Here is a 25,819-nt window from a genome sequence, read left to right on the forward strand (position 1 = left end):
AAGGCACAGGCAACAAAATCAAAAATAGACAAGAGTGCAGCAAACTCAGAAACTGGCAAATTAAAGAGCACAATCAACAGAGTAAAATGGCAACCTACAGAATGGGAGAAAATATTTGCAAATCATGTATCTGGTAAGGAATTAATATCCAGAATATATTTTTTAAAACTCCCACAATTCAACAACAAAAACACAATGGAATATTATTCAGCTTTAAAAAGGAAGAAAATCCTGTTGCAAGTACAATATGGATGAACCTTGAGAATATTATGCTAAGTGAAATAAGCCAGTCTTGGAAAAAGATTCCAAGATTCCAAGCAAATGGGCTAAGGCTAGAAGACCAGAAGAGACATATCATATGCTACCTGCTGTAGGGCAGACAAGGTTTGGAGTAACTGCCCACTTAACCACAAAACAAAACAAATAGAAACACTCTTGGGAGGAATGTAACAGAATCCTGAGTCTTTACACATATTAATATAATCCACAAGGTCTAAGACCCAACAGAAATGTATTAGATATGTGAAGAAACAGGAAAATATGACCCATAAAAGAGACAGTCAATGCAGACCAGCTCTGAGATGACTCGGCTGTTAGAATAAGAAGAATTTTAAAGCAGCTATAAGAAATCATACTTAAGGGTGTAACAAAGATACTTGTCACGAATGGAAAAAAAAGAAAACAAAATTCAGCAAAGAAACAGAAACCAGAAGAAAAATTTACAAAGAAAGACTAGAACTGAAAAATACAATTAAAAAATTTACCAACTGGGCTTAACAAGTTGGAAGTGAAGAAGAAAAGTGAGTGAACTTGACAATGGATTAATAGAGCAGAAAAAAAATTGAAATAAATAAACAGAGCCTCAGGGACTTGTAGTACAATACCAGAAGATCTGACATGTATAATTCCATTACCAAGAAGAGACAAAGGGGCAAGTTTTCTTCTACAGGTAGCAAAATGAATGAACCTGCTTAATAAGTTAACATTAATAATGAGCAACTGTGACAAATGGAAACAAGCAGCTTTCCCCAGTGAGTTTCAAATTTAAACTGGAAATGTCATCTGTATCAGTAGGACTTTCATAGATAGCCCCTTTAGGACTTCAAAATAGCCAGGTTATTAACCAATGCTTTCATGTTTTAATGCCTCTAGTTCCTCAGGTAAGGAACATCTACTAGTATTATAGAAGACACTCTTATTTACAAACAAAGCTTACAAGAGAAACTCTATTGCCTTTGAGGAAAATTTTCCAGAAATAGCCTGAACAATCATATAGTAACAGCAACAAGAACCCGTCAAAGTTACACAGAGATGGCTGCTCCCTTTCCTGCTAGGTGGCACAAGACAAATTTCAAACCTTCAAGTGGCTCACTGTAACCCATGTGTATATAATAGAAGCTTTAAAAACAATTGTAAAATGTTTGATATTTTTAAAACCAAGAAGTCATTATTCATTCAAATTATATTAAGACAGAAAGAAAAGAGAGATTACCTTGACAGCTTTCTGGGAATTGGGCAGTGCTTCTTCTATGTCTTCTAAAAGAATTCCTCCTAATCCTCGCTGGTCATGCTGATCTAAGAGCCTAAGTAGGGCCTTCTTATCTCTCACGTTGTACTTGGGCTTGAAAGCATACTTCCCATCTATTACTTCAATTTTGGGATTGTTGACTAAAGCCTGTAACAGTGATACAATTGGAATATATTAACAAATGGAACATAAATATTTTTTTTTTTTGAAACGTAATCTTGCTCTGTCGCCCAGGCTGGAGTGCAGTGGCGCGATCTCAGCTCACTGCAACCTCCGCCTCCTGGGTTCAAGCGATTCTCCTGCCTCAGCCTCCCTCTCCTGCCTCCCTCCCTCTCAGCACCTGGGACTGCAGGTGCGCACCACCACACCCAGCGAATTTTTGTATTTTTAGTAGAGACGGGGTTTCACCACATTGGCCAGGCTGGTCTTGAACTTCTGACCTCAGGTGATCACCCACCTCAGCCTCCCAAAGTACTGGGATTATAGGCGTGAGCCACTGTGCCCAGCCCATATACACATTCTTAATTCTACTAATTATTTTAAAATACAACACTAGCCAATACAGTGGCAAATTAAAAGTACCTTATGAATACAAACTGGCAGGCCTAAAATCCTGGACATCCAGAATTCCAGAACAGTAGATCAGCATGATGCTCACTTTTTATAAAACAAACTGTGTTTTATTTACATAAATTCTTTGAAGAGAAATAAACCATTTTATCACAACTACTTTGAAAAAAGCTGAACCCATATTCTTCTAGTAGTCAAAATGGGTAGGAATCAATAAAACACCTACAAATATTAATAGACAAAGTGAACTGAGTAGTGCCCACTCCATCTGCAAAGTACAGCTTATCACATACTGGCATTATAAAGTAAGGAACATTACCCTTACTAGTCAATGGTCTTCCCCATCTGCTATCAACTGGCAATGGCAGCTGTGGAAGGAACTGAAAAGGACCAGACTAGTGCATACAAGAACTTTACCTATAATGTCAGCTTGAGAATGAAACTGAGTAGGAATGCAGGAATTACTGAATATAATTATGTTTCTAGTCAGTTCTGTTGTACAGCTAGTATCAGAAGGAAAGCTCTTCAAAAAGAGCAACCCTATATATTTTCTTCTGCAGCTGCCAGCCTGACCCTGAAAGGAGAAAGAGAAGAAACACAGAAAGAAGAAAAAAGGGAGAATAGAATAGTAAAATGATCAAAGTCATTGTTAACTAAATGTTGGTAGTCTATGAATTCTCAAGGTTAGCTAAACCAGCAAATTTAAATGTGGATTACCATTGTTTGTATATCACTAATACAATGAACTACAATTATACTGATTAATGGTCACGTTACATTATAAAAGTCAAGACCTGTATTTTGCTTGGTAAAAAAATAAATGAATTGTATGTTAGGAATTTTACATTTGGTTTCTAGAATCTATCTCTGGTCCTAGAAAGTAGTCTTCTTAGTTTTCACTTCATATTTTAAAGCGGTAAACATTTGAATTTTTAAATGCTATTCATTTCCAAATTAGCATGGTCACTGACTGCGTTGGGGTTTCTTCAAATGATGTGTGTTCATACACAGCATTCGTGACTTTTTTTCCACATCAAGCCATAATAGCAGTAATTGTGCAACAAATTATCTTCCTATCCCTGCAGTACTTTATGCTTTAAATTTCCTAAAACAAAAACAATTCAATTTACAAGCATACAAACTATAAATCTGGCAATACAAAATAAGCATTAATCTGTAAAAACATTAAGTCGAATTGGTACAATGACTTCTTTACAACTATTACACAAAGTCTTACCTTTAACATTTTGAAACAGATAACATAAAATTATATGAAAACCAACAAATCAATCTTATAAATGTGTACATTCAAAAAACAAAGACCCTACACCATTTCTTTTAAGAAAAAGTAAAAAGCATTATCAGATTTCACCATATTAAAACATTCTAGGCAAGGCGCAGTGGCTCATGCCTATAACCCCAGCACTCTGGGAGGCCGAGGTGGGCCGATCACTTGAGGTCAGGAGTTCAACACCAGCCTGGCCAACATGGTGAAACCCCGTCTCTACCAAAAACACAAAAATTAGCCTGGTACCGTGGCACATGCCTGTAGTCCCAACTACTCGGGAGGCTGAGTCAGCAGTGAGCTGAGATCATGCCACTGCACTCTAGCCTGTGCAAAAGAGCAAGACTCTGTCTTAAAAAAAAAAAAAAAATTCTAGTTACAGGAAATCTCTCTTGATAATCAACTAAATTCTTACCTCAGTCATTAGCCATTGTTTCTGCTTCAGTCCAATATCTAAATGTTGTGTTTCATCCAAAATTTCATCTAAGGTTAGAGGATGCGTATCTCCTCGCTGATGCCGTGTCTATCAAGTGAAGAAATTGTTATTAGAAGACAGTTTCAAAATGCTAGATGCATTAAATCATAGTTACATGTAAACAAACCTTCAGGAATGAAAAACATGTATTATTCCAGGTAGCATAATTATAGTGACGAAGAGCCATAGACTATGAAATCAGAATGGGGTTGAAACTCATTGCTCTATAAAATCAAAAGACAAACTGACAAAAAAATATATGCAACTCGTATCACCAAGAGCTATATTCTTCCTAACATTTCAAGAGCTTCAAAAAACTAACAAAATAGACCAGGCACAGTGTGGCTCATGGCTGTAATCCCAGTACTCTGGGGGACTAAGGCAGGTGGGATCACTTCAGGTCAGGTGTTCGAGACCAGCCTGGCCAACATGGTGAAACCCCATGTCTACTAAAAATATAAAAATCAGCTGTGCATGGTGGTGCATGCTTGTAATCCCAGCTACTTGGGAGGCTGAGGCAGGAGAATCGCTTGAACCTGGGAAGAGGAGGCTGCAGTGAGCTGAGATCATGCCACTGCACTCCAGCCTGGGAGACAAGAGCAAGACTGTGTCTCGAAAAAACACAAAACTAACAGAAAATGACCCAAAGACAGAAACGTGCAGATTGCAAAAAATGACCTTAAATATAGGAAAAGACACTCAACTTTCACCAAACAATCCTATTTCTAGAAACTTATCCTTCAGAAATACCAGTACCACACAGAAAAGTGACTTATGGTCACTGTAGCATTGTTCATAAAAGGAAAATATTAGAAATAACCCAAGCGTCCATATTAGAAGACAGATTAACCACAGCACATCCATTCCACTATACAGATGTTCACAAAGTAAATGTAAAAGTTCTCTATGTGCTAATTTGAAAAGATGTCCAAGACAAATTAATAAGTTAAAAAACATATGTATCATGCCTATCCAATGAAAACACACACACACACGTAGATACCAAAAGCTAGAGAGGATGCAAAGGAACAGGAGCTGTCATTCATTACTGGTGAGTATGCTAAATGGTACAGCTACTGTGGAAGACAGTTCAGCAGTTTCTTACAACACTAAACACACTCTTACCATTTGCTCAATCTAGCAATCACAATCCTTGGTATTTACCCAAATGAGCCAAAAAATTATGTACATACAAAAATCCACTAAGGATGCTTATTACAGCTTTATCCATAATTGCCAAAAGCTGGAAGCAACCAAGATGTCCTTCAGTAGGTGAGTGGGTAAATAAACTGTGGTATATCCAGACGATGGAATACTATCCAGTGCTAAAACGAAATGAGCTATCAAGCTATGAAAAAAACATGGAGAAACCTTAAATACGTATTACTAAGGGAAAGAAGCCAATCTGAAAAGGATACATACTGTATGGCTCCAACTGTTGACATTCCGGAAAAGGCAAAAACCATGGAGACAATAAAAAGTTTAGTGGCTGCAAGCCAGATGCAGTGGTTCACACCTGTAATCCCAGCACTTTGGGAAAACGAGGCAGGCAGATCACAAGGTAAGGAGATCGAGACCATCCTGGCCAACATGGTGAAATCCCATCTCTACTAAAATACAAAAAATTAGCCAGGCGTGGTAGCGGGTGCCTGTAGTCTCAGCTACTTGGGAGGTTGAGGCAGGGGAATCACTTGAACCTGGGAGGCGGAGGTTGCAGTGAGCCAAGATCAAGCCATTGCATTCCAGCCTGGCAACAGAGCAAGACTCTGTTTTAAAAATAAATAAATAATTTAAAAAATTAAAAATTAAAAAAAGTTTAGTGGCTGCCAAGGCTTGAGGGGAGAGAAGGATGAACAAGCAGAGCCCTGAGAATTTTTAGGGCAGTGAAAATACTCAGTAGGATACTAGAGTGGTGGACATAGGTCATTACACACTTGTCCAAACCCACAGAAAGAACACCACTAAGGGTGAACTCATGTAAACTATGGACTTTGAGTGGTAATTTGTCAACGTAGGTTCATTGACTGTCACAAATGTACTCTTCTGGTGCAGGATGTTGATAGTGGAGGAAGCTGTGGGGGGATGGGCAGGGAATGGATGAGAATTCTATATTTTCCAATCAATTTGGCTGTGAACCTAAAACTGCTCTAAAAAAAAGTGTTTTTTTAAGTAAATAAGAAAAAAGTATGCATGTTAAAAAACATATGCACTATGAGCCCTTGTATATAGGGAAGGGTAGAAATAAGTATACATTTGAACTTTGTTTCTGCATAAAGAACCACTGGAAAAAAAATCACAAGAAACTAATAAAAGAGGTTACCTGTAGAAAGCACAAGAGGGGAGAAAATGAGTAGGATGACAGGTGAGAACAAGACTCCTTCATTGTACCTTATTATACAACTTTACTTTTTGTACAAAGAGATATGTTATTTATCCAAAACAAAAATAACTCTTCAAAAGAAAAAAAAACCCAAGCTCCAAGTTCCCTCACATTGAGCAGGTTACTGAACCTCACTGGGCTTCAGTCAGGCCCTGGAAAACTAAATAGCCACTTCGCCAAACTAGAAGGTACAGACAGCAGATAGAGACATAAGCTTAACACACCACACAAAAGAACCATTCATTAAGCATTTGCTGTTAATTCATTCACTTATTAATTCAAATATTTAGTGGTAACTACTATGTGCTGAGAGTACTGCAATGAGACATACAATAAAATGCAAACTACTTCTGCCTTTAGAGCAGAAGAGCTCCCAATAGAGGGGAGAAGCTAAACATACAAGCTACAAAAGTTAGATATGGCCGGGCATAGTGGCTCACACCTGAATCCCAGCAAATTGGAAGGTCAAAGTGGACAGGTTGCTTGAACCCAGGAGATTGAGGCCAGCCTGGACAACATGGCAAAACTCTGACTCTACCAAAAAATTGCATATATACAAAAATTAATCAGGTATGGTGGCACACGCCTGTAGTCCCAGTTCCTTGGAAGGCTGTAATGACTGCTTGAGCCCAGGAGGCAGATGCTGCAAGTGAGCTGTGGTCATGCCACTGCACTCCATCCAGCCTGGATGACAGAACCAGATCTTGTCTCAAAAAAAAAAAAAAGCTAGGTAAACAACTATCTGTCAGGAAGGCATCTTCAATCAGAAGAAATGAAAGAGAAAACTGGACAGACCTTGAATGACGACATGATAACTAGAATACAGGGAAACGCCGGGCAGCTATAGTACAGCACAGTGGTCTCCTACGTGGGGTGTACACACCCCAGGGGCACAAAAGTGGGTACCTCGGGATGATTCTTTAGAACATTTATTAAAATTGTCTTTAATTTCCATTTAAAAGTTATGCTTTACTTAGGCTGGGCACAGTGGCTCATGCCTGTAATCCCAGCACTTTGGAAGGCCGAGGCAGGTGGATCTTGAGGCCAGGAGTTCAAGACCAGCCTGACCAACATAGTGAAACCTGTCTCTATTAAAAATACAAAAAATTAGCCAAACATGGTGGCACATGCCCGTAATCCCAGCTACTCAGGAGGCTGAGGAAGGAGAATCGCTTCAACTGAGGAGGCAGAGGTTGCAGTGAGCCGAGGTTGCACTACTGCACTCCAGCCTGGGCGACAGAGCAACACTCTGTCTCGGGGGGCGGGGGGGAGTTACGCTTTACTAATAGTGAATATGTGGACTGACAAATACTATTAGTAAAGTGGCTCCTTCACTTCATGTCAGGACATCCACATTTCCAATCGTGACATGCATGGAGGAATCCTGAGGCGGGCCTGGGAATCTCACATGACAAAGGGCCCAGGATGCATGGCCTCGCTCATTCCTTCACTTTCAGGATTCTGCAACACAGTGAGACTGGCCTGTTATAAGATGGATTGTGGCGAATTTTTTTTTAAAGACCTTTCAAAGGTAGACATTGTACAATGGTTTCACAAAGCTGTAAGAAATGAATTACAAATTTCTCCTTACAAAAAGGCAAAATGTTTCAAATCTGCTCAATATTCTACAATTATAGCAGCTATTTATAGTTTGCTAACAATTATTTTAAAAATAATTAAAATAAGCCATCTATTCCTTCAAAGTAAAGCTGGCATTTAATGATGTGTAAAAGTAGCTGCTTTTTGAAATAAATTCATGCCATGGAAAGAGCATTTTGAAAAGACTGGGAAATATTTCCATCATTATGTGATTTCTGAGTTTAAAAGGTATAAGAACAAAAACTGTCATACCTGCATATCTTAAAATTTTGATAAACTATTTTCTAACCTTCACTATTATTTTCTTTGAGATGGAGTCTCGCCTTGTCACCGGGCTAGAGTGCAGTGGTGCAATCTTGGGTCACTGCAACCTCCACTTCCCGGGTTCAAGTGATCCTCCTGCCTCAGCCTCCGAGTAGCTGAGACTACAGGCATGTGCCACCACACCATGCTGATTTTTGTATTTTTAGTAGAGACAAGGTTTCACCATGTTGTCCAGGATGGTCTCAATCTCCTGACTTCATGATCCACCTGCCTCAGCCTCCCGAAGTGTTGGGATTACAGGCATGAGCCACCGTGCCCAGTCTACTTCAATAGTTTTACAGTACTTTGAGTGCTGTTTTATAATCTTTATTTTTAAAAAGTCTTCCAGACAAAACCCTTCTATGAGTTTAAAATCAAAATTGTCAGTCATTTAAAAATTATAATCCATTTTGATATATTTTGCATAAACTGACTTTTTTTTTTTTTTGAGACGGAGTTTCGCTCTTGGTGCCCACGCTGGAGTGCAATGGCATGATCTCAGCTCACCGCAATCTCCGCCTCCCAGGTTCAAGCAATTCTCCTGCTTCAGCTTCCCAAGTAGCTGGGACTATACACGTGCACCACAACACCTGACTAATTTTTGTATTTTTAGTAGAGACAGGGTTTCACCATGTTGGTCAGGCTGGTCTCGAACTCCTGACCTCGTGATCTGGCCACCTCAGCCTCCCATAGTGCTGGGATTACAGGTGTGAGCCACTGCGCCTGGCCAAACTGACATATTTTTTAAAATGGGAGTTTACTAGCCAAATTGTCGGGATTAAAATAAATCAGTGTCACAATTTTCTAACAATGATTTATAGCCGCCGAGTGAATAATGCATACCCTCCCTCCAAAAACATGCACATCCAAATCAACCTGTGGCTATGTTACCCTGCATGACAAAAGGGACTTCACTGGCATGATTAAACCAAGGATCCTGAGATAGGAGACATTATTGCAGATTTCCAGGTGTCCCTTAAAAGGGAAAGAGGGAGGCAGGAGAGTTCAAGTGAATAGCAAGAGATGTGACAACAGAAGAGGATGGAGGAAGGACTATGAGTCAGGGAATGCAGGTGGCCTGTAGAAACTGACAGAGTAAAGAGATGCTCCCCTTTACGTCTCCAGAAGGAACCAAACCTGCCTATACTCTGACTTTAGCCCAGCAAGTCTGCCTTTTGAACCTCTGACTTCCAAAACTGGAAGATAACCAATTTCTGTTGTTTTAAGCCACTAAAGTTGTGGTAATTTACAGCAGCAATAGGAAACTTATACACACACACACACAAACACACACACACACGTATACATACACACATTCATTCCTTTGAGATCTATAAATCTTTGCTAAGGGTCTTTATTGCTATGACATCAATTAAAACCAAGGTTCCAAACAAACTAAACCTAAAACGAGACCTTCATCACTTTGTAAGAAAAGGTTAAATGAAGATGTTTGACACAGCACTCATTCAATCATACTGCTTTCAGCTAGAAAAAGAGCTTCTTATACTGTTAAAAAAATTATTTTAAAATAGTGTATTTTACCTTTTATCTCTATCTTTTTCATTTCTTATTTTTGTGTAAGCTTATAACATATACAGTGTATTGATAGAGTAATACACTAGCACATGCACAAACAGTAAGCTAAGAAAATTTTAATAAGAGTTAGCCAAGCTGGGCACGGTGGCTCACGTCTGTAATCCCAGGACTTGGGGAGGCTGACATGGGTGAATCACCTGAGTTCAGTAGTTCAAGGCCAGCCTGGCCAACATGATGAAACCTCGACTCCACTAAAAACACAAAAATTAGCCAGGCATGGTGGCACATGCCTATAATTCCAGCTACTGAAGAGGCTGAGGCAGGAGAATCGCTTGAGCCCAGCAGGCGGAGGTTGCAATGAGCCGAGACTGCACTACTGCACTCCAGCCTGGGAAACAGAGTGATATTACATCTTGGAAAAAAAAAAAAAAAGAGGTAGCTAAGAAAAAACGGAGGAGAGCAGTGCAGTAGACTTTTGGATATATGGATCTGGAAGCACACAGCCTAAACTAGAAGGAATAATGGAGGTTACTTGTCTAAGGAGAGCCAATACAACCCTTTCAAAATATTTTTCCGTATTCTCCATTATCATTATTAAATTTGATCTATTTTCCTTTGTTTCCTTTACATTAAAAGTTTTTTTCCCCATTACAATCAAATACAAAATTACCAAAAGGCCAATCTAACCTGGAAATATAAGCAAATAAGAATATACCTCAAGAAAAATTTAAAAATTACTAGCCTTGGACTATTGTTTTTAAATCAAAAATAAATGGAATTATTGGAATCAGAACAAAATCAATGACAGAAGTAATAATCAATGCATGAAAGCCTAACCATTTTCACTGAGCTTTGTAAACACAGAAGCCAAAAATGCAACTATCAAGTTGCTAAGGGTAAGCTACTGGATCAAAATGAGTGATGAACAATAAAAGATCAAGAGAAACTGAAAATCCCTTCCTCATAGATCAGGAATTAAAAAGAAAAATGAAAGAGTGCTTACAGAGAGTACATACATAATGCCCTACAACTAGAGACTCGATTTAGTTTTCAGCAAAGAAAACATCTTTGTTAAATTTCTTCCTAATTATTGGATGACTTTTGGTGTGCTGCCTTTCGTATTTTATTTCACTTTCTTATTTTTTAATTGCAAATTTGTAGAAATTGATTTTTGTAGATTCATCTTTATTTGGTAACCTTACTGAATATACCTATTAATTCCAGTAGTTCCCAGATTCTTCTAGCTTTTCTACATACTTAATCACATCATCTGTGGTTTTACTTCTTCCTTTCCAATTTTTATGTTACTACTTCCTTCGTGCCTTACTGCACCAGGAAGAACTTCCAGTACAATACAGAACAAAAGGTGTGACAATTTGGTATCCTTGTCTTTTTCCTGACCTAAAGAAGACACATTTGCTATCTCATCGTTAAGTATGATGTTAAATCTAGGGGGTTCTTTTATATATATATATATTTTATTATACTTTAAAGTTCTAGGGTACATGTGCACAACCTGCAGGTTTGTTACATATGTATACATGTGCCATGTTGGTGTGCTGCACCCACTAACTCGTCCTTTACATTAGGTATATCTCCTAATGCTATCCCTCCCCCCTCCCCCCACCCCACAACAGGCCCCGGTGTGTGATGTTCCCCTTCCCGTGTCCAAGGGTATTAGGGAACCTGCCCCAATAGTCATGTAGGTTCTTCTCTATTTTCCCTAAGCATCGGCCAGTTTGAAAAAAAAAGGGACAGAGTACAAAAGAGAGAAATTTTAAAGCTGGGCGTCCAGGGGAGACATCACATGTCGGTAGGTTCCGTGATGCCCCACAAGCTGCAAAACCAGCAAGTTTTTACTAGGGACTTTCAAAAGGGGAGGGAGTGTACAAATAGGGTGTGGGTCACAGAGATCATGTGCTTCACAAGGTAATAGAGTATCACAAGGCAAATGGAGGCAGGGCGAGATCACAGGACCACAGGACCAGGGTGAAATTAAAATTGCTAATGAAGTTTCGGGCACCACTGTCATTGGTAACATCTTATCAGGAGACAGGGTTTTGAGAGCAACCGGTCTGACCAAAATTTCTTAGGCGGGAATTTCCTCGTCCTAATAAGCCTGGGAGCGCTATGGGAGACTGGGGCTTATTTCATCCCTACAGCTCGACCATAGAAGATGGCCACAGCCAGGGGGGCCATCTACAGACCTACTCCCAGGCGCGTATTTGCTTTCTCAGGGATGCTCCTTGCTGAGAAAAAGAATTCAGCAATATTTCTCCTATTTGCTTTTGAAAGAAAAGAAATATGGCTCTATTCTACCCAGCTCACCGGTGGTCAGAGTTTAAGGTTATCTCTCTTTTTCCCTGAACATTGCTGTTACCCTGTTCTTTTTTCAAAGTGCCCAGATTTCATATTGTTCAAACACACATGCTCTACAATTTGTGCAGTTAACGCAATTATCACAGGGTCCTGAAGCGACATACATCCTCCTCAGCTGACAGGATTAAGAGATTAAAGTAAAGACAGGCATAGGAAATGACAAGGGTATTGATTGGGGAAGTGATAAGTGTCCATGAAATCTTCACAATTTATGTTTAGAGATTGGAATAAAGAAAGGCATAAGAAATTATAAAAGTATTAATTTGGGGAACTAATAAATGTCCATGAAATCTTCACAATCCACGTTCTTCTGCCATGGCTTCAGTCGGTCCCTCCATTTGGGGTCCATGACTTCCCGCAACACAAGTGTTCTCACTGTTCAATTCCCACCTATGAGTGAGAACATACAGTGTTTGGTTTTTCGTCCTTGCGATAGTTTGCTGAGAATGATGGTTTCCAGCTTCATCCATGTCCCTACAAAGGACATGAACTCATCATTTTTTATGGCTGCATAGTATTCCATGGTGTATATGTGCCACATTTTCTTAATCCAGTCTATCATTGTTAGACATTTGAGTGCTGCAATAAATATATGCGTGCATGTCTCTTTACAGCAGCATGATTTATAATCCTTTCGGTATATACCCAGTAATGGGATGGCTGGGTCAAATGGTATTTCTAGTTCTAGATCCCTGAGGAATCGCCACACTGACTTCTACAATGGTTGAACTAGTTTACAGTCCCACCAACAGTGTAAAAGTGTTCCTATTTCTCCACATCCTCTCTAGCACCTGTTGTTTCCTGACTTTTTAATGATCATCATTCTAACTGGTGTGAGATGGTATCTCATTGTGGTTTTGATTTGCATTTCTCTGATGGCCAGTGATGATGAGCATTTTTTCATGTGTCTGTTGGCTGCATAAATGTCTTCTTTTGAGATGTATCTGTTCGTATCCTTTGCCCACTTTTTGATGGGGTTTTTTTTTTTCTTGAAAATTTGTTTGAGTTCTTTGTAGATTCTGGATATTAGCCCTTTGTCAGATGAGTAGATTGGAAAAATTTTCTCCCATTCTGTAGGTTGCCTGTTCACTCAGATGGTAGTTTCTTTTGCTGTGCAGAAGCCCTTTAGTTTAATTAGATCCCATTTGTCTATTTTGGCTTTCGTTGCCATTGCTTTCGGTGTTTTAGACATGAAGTCCTTGCCCATGCCTATGTCCTGAATAGTATTGCCTAGGTTTTCTTCTAGGGTTTTTATGGTTTTTGGTCTAACATTTAAGTCTTTAATCCATCTTGAATTAATTTTTGTATACGGTGTAAGGAAGGGATCCAGTTTCAGCTTTCTACATATGGCTAGCCAGTTTTCCCAGCACCATTTGTTGAATAGGGAATCCTTTCCCCATTGCTTGTTTTTGTCAGGTTTGTCGAAGATCAGATAGTTGTAGATGTGTGGTATTATTTCTGAGGGCTCTGTTCTGTTCCATTGGTCTATATCTCTGTTTTGGTACCAGTACCATGCTGTTTTGGTTACTGTAGCCTTGTAGTATAGTTTGAAGTCAGGTAGCATGATGCCTCCAGCTTTGTTCTTTTGGCTTAGGATTGACTTCACAATGCGGGCTCTTTTTTGGTTCCATATGAACTTTAAAGTAGTTTTTTCCAATTCTGTGAAGAAAGTCATTGGTAGCTTGATGGGGATGGCATTGAATCTATAAATTACCTTGGGCAGTATGGCCATTTTCACGATATTGATTCTTCCTACCCATGAGCATGGAATGTTCTTCCATTTGTTTGTATCCTCTTTTATTTCATTGAGCAGTGGTTTGTAGTTCTCCTTGAAGAGGTCCTTCACATCCCTTGTAAGTTGGATTCCTAGGTATTTTATTCTCTTTGAAGCAATTGTGAATGGGAGTTCACTCATGATTTGGCTGTTTGTCTGTTATTGGTGTATAAGAATGCTTGTGATTTTTGCACATTGATTTTGTATCCTGAGACTTTGCTGAAGTTGCTTATCAGCTTAAGGAGATTTTGGGCTGAGATGATGGGGTTTTCTAGATATACAATCATGTCATCTGCAAACAGGGACAATTTGACTTCCTCTTTTCCTCATTGAATACCCTTTATTTCTTTCTCCTGCCTGATTGCCCTGGCCAGAACTTCCAACACTATGTTGAATAGGAGTGGTGAGAGAGGGCATCCCTGTCTTGTGCCAGTTTTCAAAGGGAATGCTTCCAGTTTTTGCCCATTCAGTATGATACTGGCTATGGGTTTGTCATAAATAGCTCTTATTATTTTTAGATACGTCCCATCAAAACCTAATTTATTGAGGGTTTTTTTTTTTAGCATGAAGCATTGCTGAATTTTGTCAAAGGCCTTTTCTGCATCTACTGAGATAATCATGTGGTTTTTGTCTTTGGTTCTGTTTATATGCTGGATTACATTTATTGATTTGCGTATGTTGAACCAGCCTTGCATCCCAGGGTGAAATCTAGGTTTTCACAGTTACCCTCTTACCACTGGGTTTCTCAACCAGCATTCCACAAAACCCTAGGGTTCCACAAGAAATCGTGATTTTAAAAAATAAACATTTTTTAAATTTCTCACACCAGGTGATGCTGGTGCTCACAGTAACAGGCAACTACCGAACAGCCAAATTAATGGTTTCATAAGGAATCTTTTAGCACCATGTGGCAGTGTGCAAGTAGGGCTATGTTCACTTTGCTGAGGGCACTGTCTGTTGTTTTTTGTTTTTTGTTTTAAGGGACAGGGTCTCACTCTGTCACCCAGGCAGGAGTACAGTGGCACGATCTCGGCTCACTGCAACCTCCACCTCCAGGGTTCAGACGATTCCTGTGCCTCAGCCTCCCGAGTAGCTGGGACTACAGGCATGCGCCATCATACCCAGGTAATTTTTGTATTTTTATTAGAGACGGGGTTTCGCCATGTTGGCCAGGCTGGTCTCAAACTCCTGACCTCAAGTCACCCGCCTGCCTCAGCCTCCCAAAGTGCTAGGATTACAGGCGTGAGCCACCATGCCCAGCCTGCCACTATCCATTTTTGATGCAATAGGGGCAGTTAGGCCACTGATAATTGGTAAGCTCTATATGGCACAAACAAAAGCATAGTAGGCTGACAATGTCAGCAGCTCCCTTCCCAAATTACATCCTCCAACCTTCCTTCACACAGTGCCATGACTTATAGGACCAAACAAACTCTACTGGTATAACAGAAAATCTAAGGAAAACATTCATTCTAAACAAGGAATTTTTACACACCAAGAGTCAACTGCTTCTTACCACTCTGAAATGTTGCAAAACATGGATTATGTAGCAATAAAAGTAAAATGTAGCTGGGAGTAGTGGCTCACACCTGTAATCCCACCACTTTGGGAGGCCAACGTGGGCAGATCACAAGGTCAAGAGATTGAGACCATCCTGGCCAACATGGTGAAACCCCATCTCTACTAAAAATACAAAATTTAGCCAGGCGTGGTGGCACACGCCTGTAGTCCCAGCTACTTGGGAGGCTGAAGCAAGAGAATCGCTTGAACCCGAGAGGTGGAGGTTGCAGTGAGCCGAGATCGCGCCATTGCACTCCATCCTGATGACAGAGCGAGACTCTGTCTCAAAAAAGAAAAAAGAAGTAAAATGTATTGTGAAGTTTTCATATTTTTTGCAACTTTCTCAGTTACTATTCCCTTTAGTTTTATAACATATTAGCATCTATGTCTTATAAACATGTCTGACAGTGCAGCGTGATGATTTCTGAAGATACAATTTACAAGAGAAGAGAATTCCAAACCTAGGCCCAGGAACAATTCTAATAAGGCAAGTAATAAAGAACTATAATCTTCTGGGTCATTTTACTGCACCAGTGCAGCAAGAGAGAGAGAACAGCCTACCACTACAGTGAAAACTACTTATCAATGAACTCCACTAGGTTAGTAATCCAAAGAGTCCTATTCCATTGTGCAGCATCTGTGGCAAACAATTTATGACTCCAGCAAAACTGAAAAATCACTGAAATAGAAATCACAGCTACTGGACAAGTCAAGGTACTTACTGGAATCTCAGAGTAAAGCTCTTCATCTTTTTGTTTTTAAATCACATTCAGTGAAAAAGCTCATAAAGCACGTTATTAGTAGCAGAATTTATTGTCTAAAAAGGGGGTATAGTGGGTAGAATCACACCACTGATGGGAACCTAATCATGCCAGCATGTTAAATGACAGTGAGTAAAATGCACAGCATGAGAAACTGAAAAGGCACCACTCTCAGTGTAAGTTGACAAATTGATGACATGTCACATGATGCTAAGAGGTTTAATAAACTGACAAACAGCTTGTTTATCCAGGCTGACAAACCAACATATTTCACTATATATGTCTTGTAAATTTTTTTAAACAATGCTGAATTTCAAGAAAAATTTTTGTGCTGCAAAAAAACTACCATAAACAAAGGGCATGACATTTTCAATGTGGTGTCTTCATATCTGGAAACAAGAAGTTCATCTTAGAGAAACTGTGTTGGCATCCACAGTGATGTTCCCCATTAGTGACTGGCTCACGGCAAGGTTTTACCTCTCTTGCAAAAAAACAAAAACAAAAAAACTCAGGACATCGCTTTTTTCAGAGAGGTACTAGCAGCAAAAATCCTCGGAAATGAAATTTAAGATGTCTTGAATGGGCCAGGTGCAGTGGTGCACACCTATAATCCCAGCACTTTGGGAGACCAATACAGAAGGATTGCTTGAGGCCAGGAGTTTAAGACCAGCCTGGCAACACAGCAAGACCTCATCACTATTTAAAAAAAGTCTTGAATGATGTTTAAAAATGATTTGCTTTATTAAACATAGACCAGTATACTTGAGCACCTAAATCTCTTGCTACATACAGAAATCCAGTGGCTTAGCAGAGGAGGTATTCTCAACAGAACACTGAAGCTGAAAGCTGAATTACAAAGTACTTTCAAGAAAATAGTAGGCCATCCTTTACTGAGTGCTTTGAAGATGAAGAGTGATTGCAGGAGCTAGCCTCTTGGCAGACTTTTTAAAATAATATGAACCAGTTGAACAAGTTTAGAAAAAAATGTTTTGACTTCAAGTGACAAGACATTGGATTTCAAAGGAAAACTGAATCTCTGGAAAAATCATGTGGCAAAAGAAATCTTGTAATGCTGTTTGGGCTTGAAAGTGAGGAAGGATACCAGCAACTCTGAAGCATTCTCGAAAACCACCTGGAAGAACTAAAACACAAAATTAAACAATACTTTCTCCCTCTTTCAACACAAATGTGAACCTGGGTGAAGGTTCCTTTCTTATCCCAAGCTTCTGCCCAACTGAGAACAAGTAAGTTGCCTACTTTGATCAGGTGAAAAAAGAAATCAAGTAGAAAATTTTAAAAAAGAAAAAAACTGAGGTTTCCTCTGCCTATACTACTGACTTGCACAAGAGTGGAGATCCTTCCTGGGGAGTAGGGAGCAACCACACACACAAAGAGCAGGCTAATAAGCTGGGCGAAATAAATGCAAAGACAAAAATATTCTCCTGTCAAAAGAGCACTGACAATTATTATTAACTTATCATGTCCACAACTTACTGATTAGGTTAATAAATGTGAACTCGGAGGTATAGCAATTCTTTGCATGGGTTCTCTGAGACCTGAAAATTATTTCAAGGGTTCCTCCAGAGTAAGAAGATTGAGAAAGGCTGCTCTATTGCATTGAGGAACTTTGCCTCTACTAATTTGCTACAAGTTTTTATAATAAATTGGTATTAAATTTTACCAGAGGCCGGGCATGTTGGCTCACGCCTGTAATCCCAGCATTTTGAGAGGCCGAGGCAGGCAGATCACGAAGTTAGGAGATCAAGCCCATCCTGGCTAACACGGTGAAACCTCATCTCTACTAAAAATACAAAAAATTAGCCGGGTGTGGTGGCACACGCCTGTAATCCCAGCTACTTGGGAGGCTGAGGCAGGAGAATTGCTTGAACCCGGGAGGCGGAGGTTATGGTAAGCTGAGACAGCGCCACTGCACTCCAGCCTGGGCAAGAGAGTGAGACTCCGTCTCAAAAAAAAAAAAAAAAAATTTTACCAGCAACTTTTTCTATATCCACTAAGAGATCATGATTTTTCTTTATTCTGTTAATATAACTTACACTAATTAATTTTCAAATATTAACCACTCATACATTCCTAAACTTTACTCCATCACAATGTATTATCAGATCTATGGACATATATATTCATATCTTATATTTGAACAGATTAAATTGGTTCATATATTTAAAAAAATTTTTATACCTGTATTTAGTAGAGATATTGTCACATAATTTAAATACTTTATTTAAAACTGGAAATAGATCCATATTCTTGACCCAGTCCTACTATGGACCAGAACTGTGTCTATGAGCCAGTCATTTAATGTCTATGGACTCCAGAGTTTCTAAATTCAAAAATAATTGTCAGAAGTAATTCAGACAGAAGCTAGGCCAGTGGTTCTCAAACTTCAGCATGTATCACAATCACTTGAAGGGCTTTTTTAAAAACAGACTGTTGCTCACGCCTATAATCCCAGCACTTTGGGAGGCTGAGACGGGCAGATCACAAGGTCAGGAGATCAAGGCCAACCTGGCTAACACGGTGAAACCCCGTCTCTACTAAAAAAATACAAAAAAATTAGCCAGGCGTGGTGGCAGGCGCCTGTAGTCCCAGCTCCTCGGGAGGCTAAGGCAGGAGAATGGTGTGAACCCAGGAGGTGGAGCTTGCAATGAGCCAAGATCGCACCACTGCACTCCAGCCTGGGTGACAGAGCAAGATTCCATCTCAAAAAAAAAAAAAAAAAAAAAGACTGTTGAGCTATACTCCCAGAGTTTCAAATTCAATAGGTCTGGAAAGGGGCCCAAGAATTTGCATTTCTAACAAGTTCCCAGGTGATGCTGATACTGCTGGCTGGAGAATGACACTGGAGAAACACTAAGCTAGAATAAGCCAAATTAACCCAGATTTTTCAACATAGTGTTTTACATAACCAAGACGTAAGGAATAATGCTGAAATCAAGAGAAAAATCATTTTATCAAAAATAAAGTACACGCTTAATTTGTCATCTGAGAATTAAAGTGCTGTCTCATATGAAGAAAGAGGCATCCTAAGGGGATTTTCGAGATAACTTGGAGTGCTTTTAAAACTTACTCCTTTAAGCAATAAAATTTGTTTTACATTAACCATTTCTGTAAAAATCCTCCTAAAATAAACCATAAAGTTCCTCTTTCATCTTAACCAGGTCACTGAACATAATTTAATCTTTTTTGATGTCTCAGTTACTGTTCCAACGTAAATTACTGAGCTATGGTATGACAGTAACCATCTCAGGAGCTGGTGAGATGAGGTGGGCAGTTTGTCCCCTCCACTGCATGTTCTCAGTATTATGACTCTGAAGTTCCTGTATCTGCCTTTCATCTTTCTATTTAGTACTTTGTCCAAAGTTATGACTATCTGCTATAAATCTCACTGTACCTATCTAATGCCTCCCCTGGAACTTTTTCCACATAGTTTCTAATCATTCTTATTAAGCAATTAAACAGTTTCCCTATTAAATGAATCAACTATAAGGAGCATTTCTGTTGTCTTTCTTTTGCTTTCTTTCTAAAGGTACACAAAAGACAGTGGGAGACTTTCCAAGAATCTGTTTACAGATACCTTCCAAATGTACTTCTTCCCTTTCAAAATAAGCCCTTCTCCTCTTTACCTTCCACCTCCCCCCGCCATGAAAAAGTAATCTCACCTCCATTCAGAATTTATGATGCAGAGCCTGAAGGAATAATAAACTCCAGGGACCCAAACAAACAGACAAGCCAAAAAAATGGTTTCAGGGAAGCATTCGTGAATGATAACTGAGGTGCCGTAAACTATCCATTACTGGGCTTCTTGTCTTTTCCAGTCACACATTTTTCAAAGAGTTTAAAATATTTTGGCCCCTGCTGGAACATTCTAATATATCATAATCTGTGAGCAATTGTTTAAAGTTTCCTCTAACAACCATTCCCCCTACACCCCCACCTCCATTCAGTATTGTCCAAGAACGCATTGCTCTTAGGGGACAGTATGATAAAAGTAATGCACAGAGAACACTGGTTAAAAAAAAGATAAAAAGAAATATTTTTTTCAAGAATTCTTATTTTTTTATTAGCGACAAGGTCTCAATGTGTCGCCCAGGCTGGAGTACAGTGGTGCAATCTTGGCTCATTGCAACTTCCACCTCCCAGGCTCATGTGATTCTCAGCCTCTCAAGTAGCTGGGGTTACAGGCATGTGCCAACACACCTGGTTAATTTATTTTTGTATTTTTAGTAGAGACGGGGTTTCACCATGTTGGCCAGGCTGGTCTCAAACTCAAGTGATCCACCTGCCTCAGCCTCCCAAAGCGCTGAGAATACAGGTGTGAGCCACTGTGCTGGGCTGAGAATTTAAATATAAGTAATTCTCAAAACTCATTCCCTGAATATTTATTAGCTTGAAGAAAAAGCATATTTAGAGAGCTGGAACAATATCAATTAGGGAGAGGCTGATTCCTTTAAATATAAAAGAAATAGTTTCTAGGACTGCCAAGTCATTCAAATTGTGCTATATAAAAGCTGTATAGAAATGACTTAGATTGTATAGATTGAGTGTGCATTACTCAATACGGTAGTTAAAATCTATTTTGTCAAATCGTATCATTAAAGTTTTATTCTAATTAGTCAATTCTCATTATAGTTTTTCAACAGTTTAATATTTCTACCTTCTACTGACAAAAAATAAGATATGCTAGCTGTCATACTGAGTAGTTTTAAGCAGTAGGTATCTCTTTCATTAATTACCCAAATAAAAATGTAAGGTTAGTTCTGATTCATTCCCTTTTATTTATACCTAATAGCTGAGATCAGAAATCAGAAGATGCAGGAACACACATTTAAAAAGGAGTAACAGGCCAGGTCTAGTGGCTCACGCCTATAATCCCAGCACTTCAGGAGGCTGAGGCAGGCGGATCACTTGAGGGATCCCCTGAGCCCAGGAGTTCAGGACCAAGCTGGGCAACACTGAGAGACCCTGTCTCTACAAAAAAATACAAAAACTAGCCAGGCATGGTGGCACGTGCCTGCAGTCCCAGTTACTTGGGAGGTTGAGGCGGGAGGATCACTTGAGGCTAGGAGATCGAGGCTGCAGTGAGCCAGGATGGTGCCAATGCACTCTAGCCTAGGTGACAGAGTTAAGACCCTGTCTCAAAAACAAATAAATACATAAATAAAGGAATAACACAACTTTTATCATATCCCTTGCTTCATATTTTAACTGATTTAATTTTTAATCTAACATGACAAGCAGCACAGAAATGTTTAAATTATTACAAAAATTGACAAATTACTGTAATTCTTTTTCAGTCATATAATTTTCAGCTCAAATACCTTAGCAGTATCTTTTAGTATGCATTCCATAATTTATTCCTCAGTGGTTTTCATATTATCCAAAATATCTGGTAATCTATTTATTTGAAATTTAAAATAGAGGAAAATTTTATGATTCAAAGCAAGTTTGTTATGGCTAGTTGGTTTGACAATGGAGACTGGCTTTGTTAACTAGGAGATATTTTCTAAAAATTGAATAAGCTAAACCTTCATACTAAAAGTTTTCACAAAAATATATTTTAAACACATAAAACAATTGTAATAAAAATTCACAAAGCTATATTAAAATTAACAGTATTTCTATTTTCTCAACTGCTTCTGAATATATCAGATTTTAAAGAAAGTACCTATGAAGGGAGGGAGGGGAACTGATATAAGACATTTGATAAGTCTTGTGAAAGCCTTTTTGATATGCTTCCTAGAAGCTAAGAAAATAAATGGTTAAGCACTAGGTAACAAATCCTTTGGCAAGTTGGGTGGTTTCCATTCTTTTGCTTTCAATAAAACTGAAGGAGGACCTAACAGAAGCATTAACTAATGGATGCTTGATGATAAAATCACTAGTGATTTTTGACATATAACTTGGAAGATTCTGATATCACAAAATTTCCATTAGAATTAACTTATATATTTGAACATTTATGTCTAAGCACTTAAATTCTACAAAATCTCAAAACACAAACAGATTTGCCAAACACAAGAACTAATGAAGACAGGAGACAGCTGCATTCATTTAAGAATAAATTTCTGATACAAAGTGAATTTAATCAAAATTTTAATCTATGTATGTTATTCTAATCAACTGTGCACCAATAATTGTAAAAATAACTCAAACCGTAAGTTATTTTTAACACTTAGAGCTTTATGGTCATAGGAAAAACATTTTAAATTTTGATTTATATTTCAATTTATTTACATATTATTGTGGCAGGAAAGTTTGATAGATGATCAATAAATGATTTGAAAGATAAAAATACATAACATTTGGATAAAATTCAAAGGGAGTAACAGATGGGACACAAATATTCAAAGAAAAAATAATTAAAATTCCCAATCATTAAGGGAGTTTGTTTTTATACTTTTAAATAATGACATTTAGATTCCATTAGATAAATTTAAAAGTGATGTATTTTACTGAAATACTACAATATGCCAGAAATTCTGTATTTCTGGTCATCATTTAAATTTTTGCTTGAATAGTGCCACTATTTAAACTTTGCTAACAGAGTGTAGTTATCAACTTAAATATGTACAAAGGGGTACACAGTTTTTCAAACTGTAGGGAGCACAAGTAAAAATTCTGAAGTTCACTGTTCTAAGACAGACAAAGTTATAAGTAAGCCCCATAGGGAAGTGAAGACCATATTAACAGAGTAGCAAAAACATGACACTTAAATGTCAGTGTCCCTCAACACAGTGACAGCCCTGAGGGTGTGCATTTTTTTCTGGGTATTCCCACCATTAGTGCCCTAAACAGCCAATAGATTTTCATAACTGCTTACCATGTGGGGGAATAAATGGATGAAATGAATCAACGGTGAATACTTACGTGTCAAAATACATTATTTAATAATGGGGAGTTATATACTAACATATTTATACTATAACTCAAATACAAACCACAGAATTTAGACTCAGCTAGACACTAAGTCTATTAAATTACAAAAGAAAAGCCTTAGCACAGTTAAAAATCTGATTTATATTTTAACCAATAGATGGATGAAATTAAAATAACAAATATAGTACTGTCTTTTTCAAGAGATGCAACTAGTAACTAATCGTGAATAAGAGTTTGGCAAAAGAAGGGAGCAAATTTGAAATTACTTAGCCATCTTAGCTAAAAATGAAATCCCACTTTAATAAATTTAGTTAAGATTCAAAGTCTTGGTCAGGCATAGTGGCTCATGCCTGAAAGCCAAACACTTTGGGAGGCCGAGGTGGGAAAATCACATGAGCTTAGGAGTTCGAGACCAGCCTGGACAACACAGTGAGACTTTGTCTCTTCTAAAAATAAGAAAATTAGCCAGGCATGGTGGTGCATGCCTGTACCCAGCTACTTGGGAGGCTGAGGCAGGAGGACCGCTTGACCACAGGAGTTCAAGGCTGCAGTGAGCTACGATCGTGCCACTGCACTCCAGCCTGGGTAACAGAGCAAGACTGTCTCAAAAAAAAAGAAAAGGGAAAAAAAAAAGATTCAAAGTAAAGCCAAAATCTTATATGATCAAAACTTAGTATTCAAAAAATACTAAATCTTCCATCAAACATTAAATTCTAATTCTTTTGTGAGTCAATGTTTTTCTAAGACTCTCAGTAAATGTCTAATTTTCTCCTCCAAGATGCAGAGAAGCCATCACCATCATCTGCCTGAACTATGTACTTTTTACTTCTCACATCAATGGAAGTAATAACCTGAAAAATCAATCACATCCTCCCATTGGTTTTGCCAGCTTGTATTCATTAAGAGGTGATATACCTACTGCCTAGGCACACTCTTATTAAGTGAAATGGTGAGCTTAAACTGTACCCTTGAGTTAATGCAGATTAAATATGCTTTGGTAACTCGCCACAATGCCAAATTAATACAATGTAAAAGGCTTGAGGTATAATTGGCATACAATAAACTGCACATACTGAAAACGCACAATTTTGATAAATTTTGATGTATACAGAAATTTAACTTCTGAAAAACCTAATCTCCTTCTTTTGCCAAAAAGTTAAATAGGACTTTTGCTATTTGAGAAAAGTACTTACCTTCATGTAATTCACAATCTTAGCAAGAACACCAAACTTATATCCAGAGCTTCCTGACAAAGCTTTCAAGTTAAATGATCCATTGCTATGATCTGCAAATGAAGTTCAAAATAACATCGTCATATTATGTGTGATTATGACTCTTGAGCAGCTAAAATAATTTTAATGCTGGTAACATATTTCTTGAGTTTTTCATCTAATATATTCTACCCTGTAAAATTCTGGTGAATAATACACAATCTTTGAGTATATACATTAAAGTACCAATTTTCTCACTAAGGGTAGAAACAAAGTATAAATAACTTAAAACACCAAACCACAATTCTTTTATAAGTATCTTTATCACATTATTTTTTATTATATTTTTTGAGACAGGGTTGCATTCCCATTGCCCAGGCTGAAGTTCAATGGCACAATCACAGCTCACTACACCCTCAACTTCCCAGGCTCAGATGATTCTCCCACCTCAGCCTTCTGAGAGGCTGGGACTACAGGTGCACACCACCATGCCTGGCTAATTTCTTTATTTTTTGTAGAGATGGGGTTTCGCCATGTTGCCCAGGCTGGTCTCAAACTCCTGGACTCAAGAGATTCACCCATCTCAGCCTCCCAAAGTGCTGGGGTTACAGGTGTGAGCTACTGCACCAGGCCCCTTTCTCCTTTATCTCATTCTTATCTTAACTCTGATTAGACTCGCTCCATAATCAGAAGTACACTTTATTAAACAAGGAAACAATACAAACCTCAATCCCATCCATAAAGCTAACACAAGGAGTGGATTACTTCTGAGGGATGAAAAGTTCAATATACCACTTTTTACATCAATTTCTGCTTACTAATTTAAGACCAAAAAAATAGGAATTAATGGAAACTAATAGAAAAAAGATATCACAATTATTTTAAAGTAAACTTTACAGATAAATTAGGAATAAAAAGCCACAGGCACTGCCACTGCATGAACATGGATGCCTACTTTAAAAAGCATCACAGCACTGCCCACCCACTTTGAGAAACACCCCCCTCTCCTTCTCTATCTGGTGTGGAAAACCCTGTACAAAAGATCATTTGTTTCAAAACATCTATCATTTTGTTGCATTCTTACAAGCAGAAACCCTAATGTCACCATTGCATCACAAATGCATTCCATTAGTCATAACCAGGAACAGTAAAAAATCCATCATAAATACTAGAAAAACATTTTAGAAGTACACATTCTGTTAGCAAGGCATGAGATCAGATATTATAAAGTTCCCATGTGGCTGATCCACAAAGAGAGAGGTTAAGTAAAAGGGGAGAGGAGAACCAATCTCTGGCACCAGGTTGGTAATAATAATTTAAACAAAAGATTGCATTAGAACAACCACAAGTCAAATGTAACAATTGTCAGAGATCCAAAAGAACAGCTTCTAGATGGCAATACAATACTCCTTTGAGATTAGTGAAGTCTTTATTGAGTATCCTTTTTTGAGACTAAAATGAAACTTCATATGCAATTTTCCTTTAAAACTAACTTTGTTACAATCTTAATTAATTGGCACACTGAAGTCTACCATGCTTCCAAAAGTAACAATAACATTAA

General features: G+C 38.3%; 1 protein-coding gene across 6 annotated transcripts in view; it reads right to left on the reverse strand.

Annotated features, from left to right (window-relative positions):
• GTF2E2 (general transcription factor IIE subunit 2) overlaps positions 1-25,819 on the reverse strand; it is a 79,703-nt gene that overhangs the window by 32,228 nt on the left and 21,656 nt on the right. For all 6 annotated transcript variants that reach the window (XR_010113125.1, XR_010113124.1, XR_010113123.1 and 3 more), the window contains exons 3-5: positions 24,241-24,332; positions 3,799-3,906; positions 1,493-1,675 (exon numbers count right to left, since the gene is read on the reverse strand). Coding sequence is in view for 3 of the 6 variants with exons in the window: in XM_055116429.2 (XP_054972404.1) it covers positions 1,493-1,675; positions 3,799-3,906; positions 24,241-24,332 (383 nt within the window). In the remaining 3 variants the exon portion in view is untranslated. The remainder of the gene's footprint in view (positions 1-1,492; positions 1,676-3,798; positions 3,907-24,240; positions 24,333-25,819) is intronic.

Source organism: Pan paniscus, chromosome 7, assembly GCF_029289425.2.
Source record: "Pan paniscus chromosome 7, NHGRI_mPanPan1-v2.0_pri, whole genome shotgun sequence".
Lineage (NCBI taxonomy): Eukaryota > Metazoa > Chordata > Mammalia > Primates > Hominidae > Pan > Pan paniscus.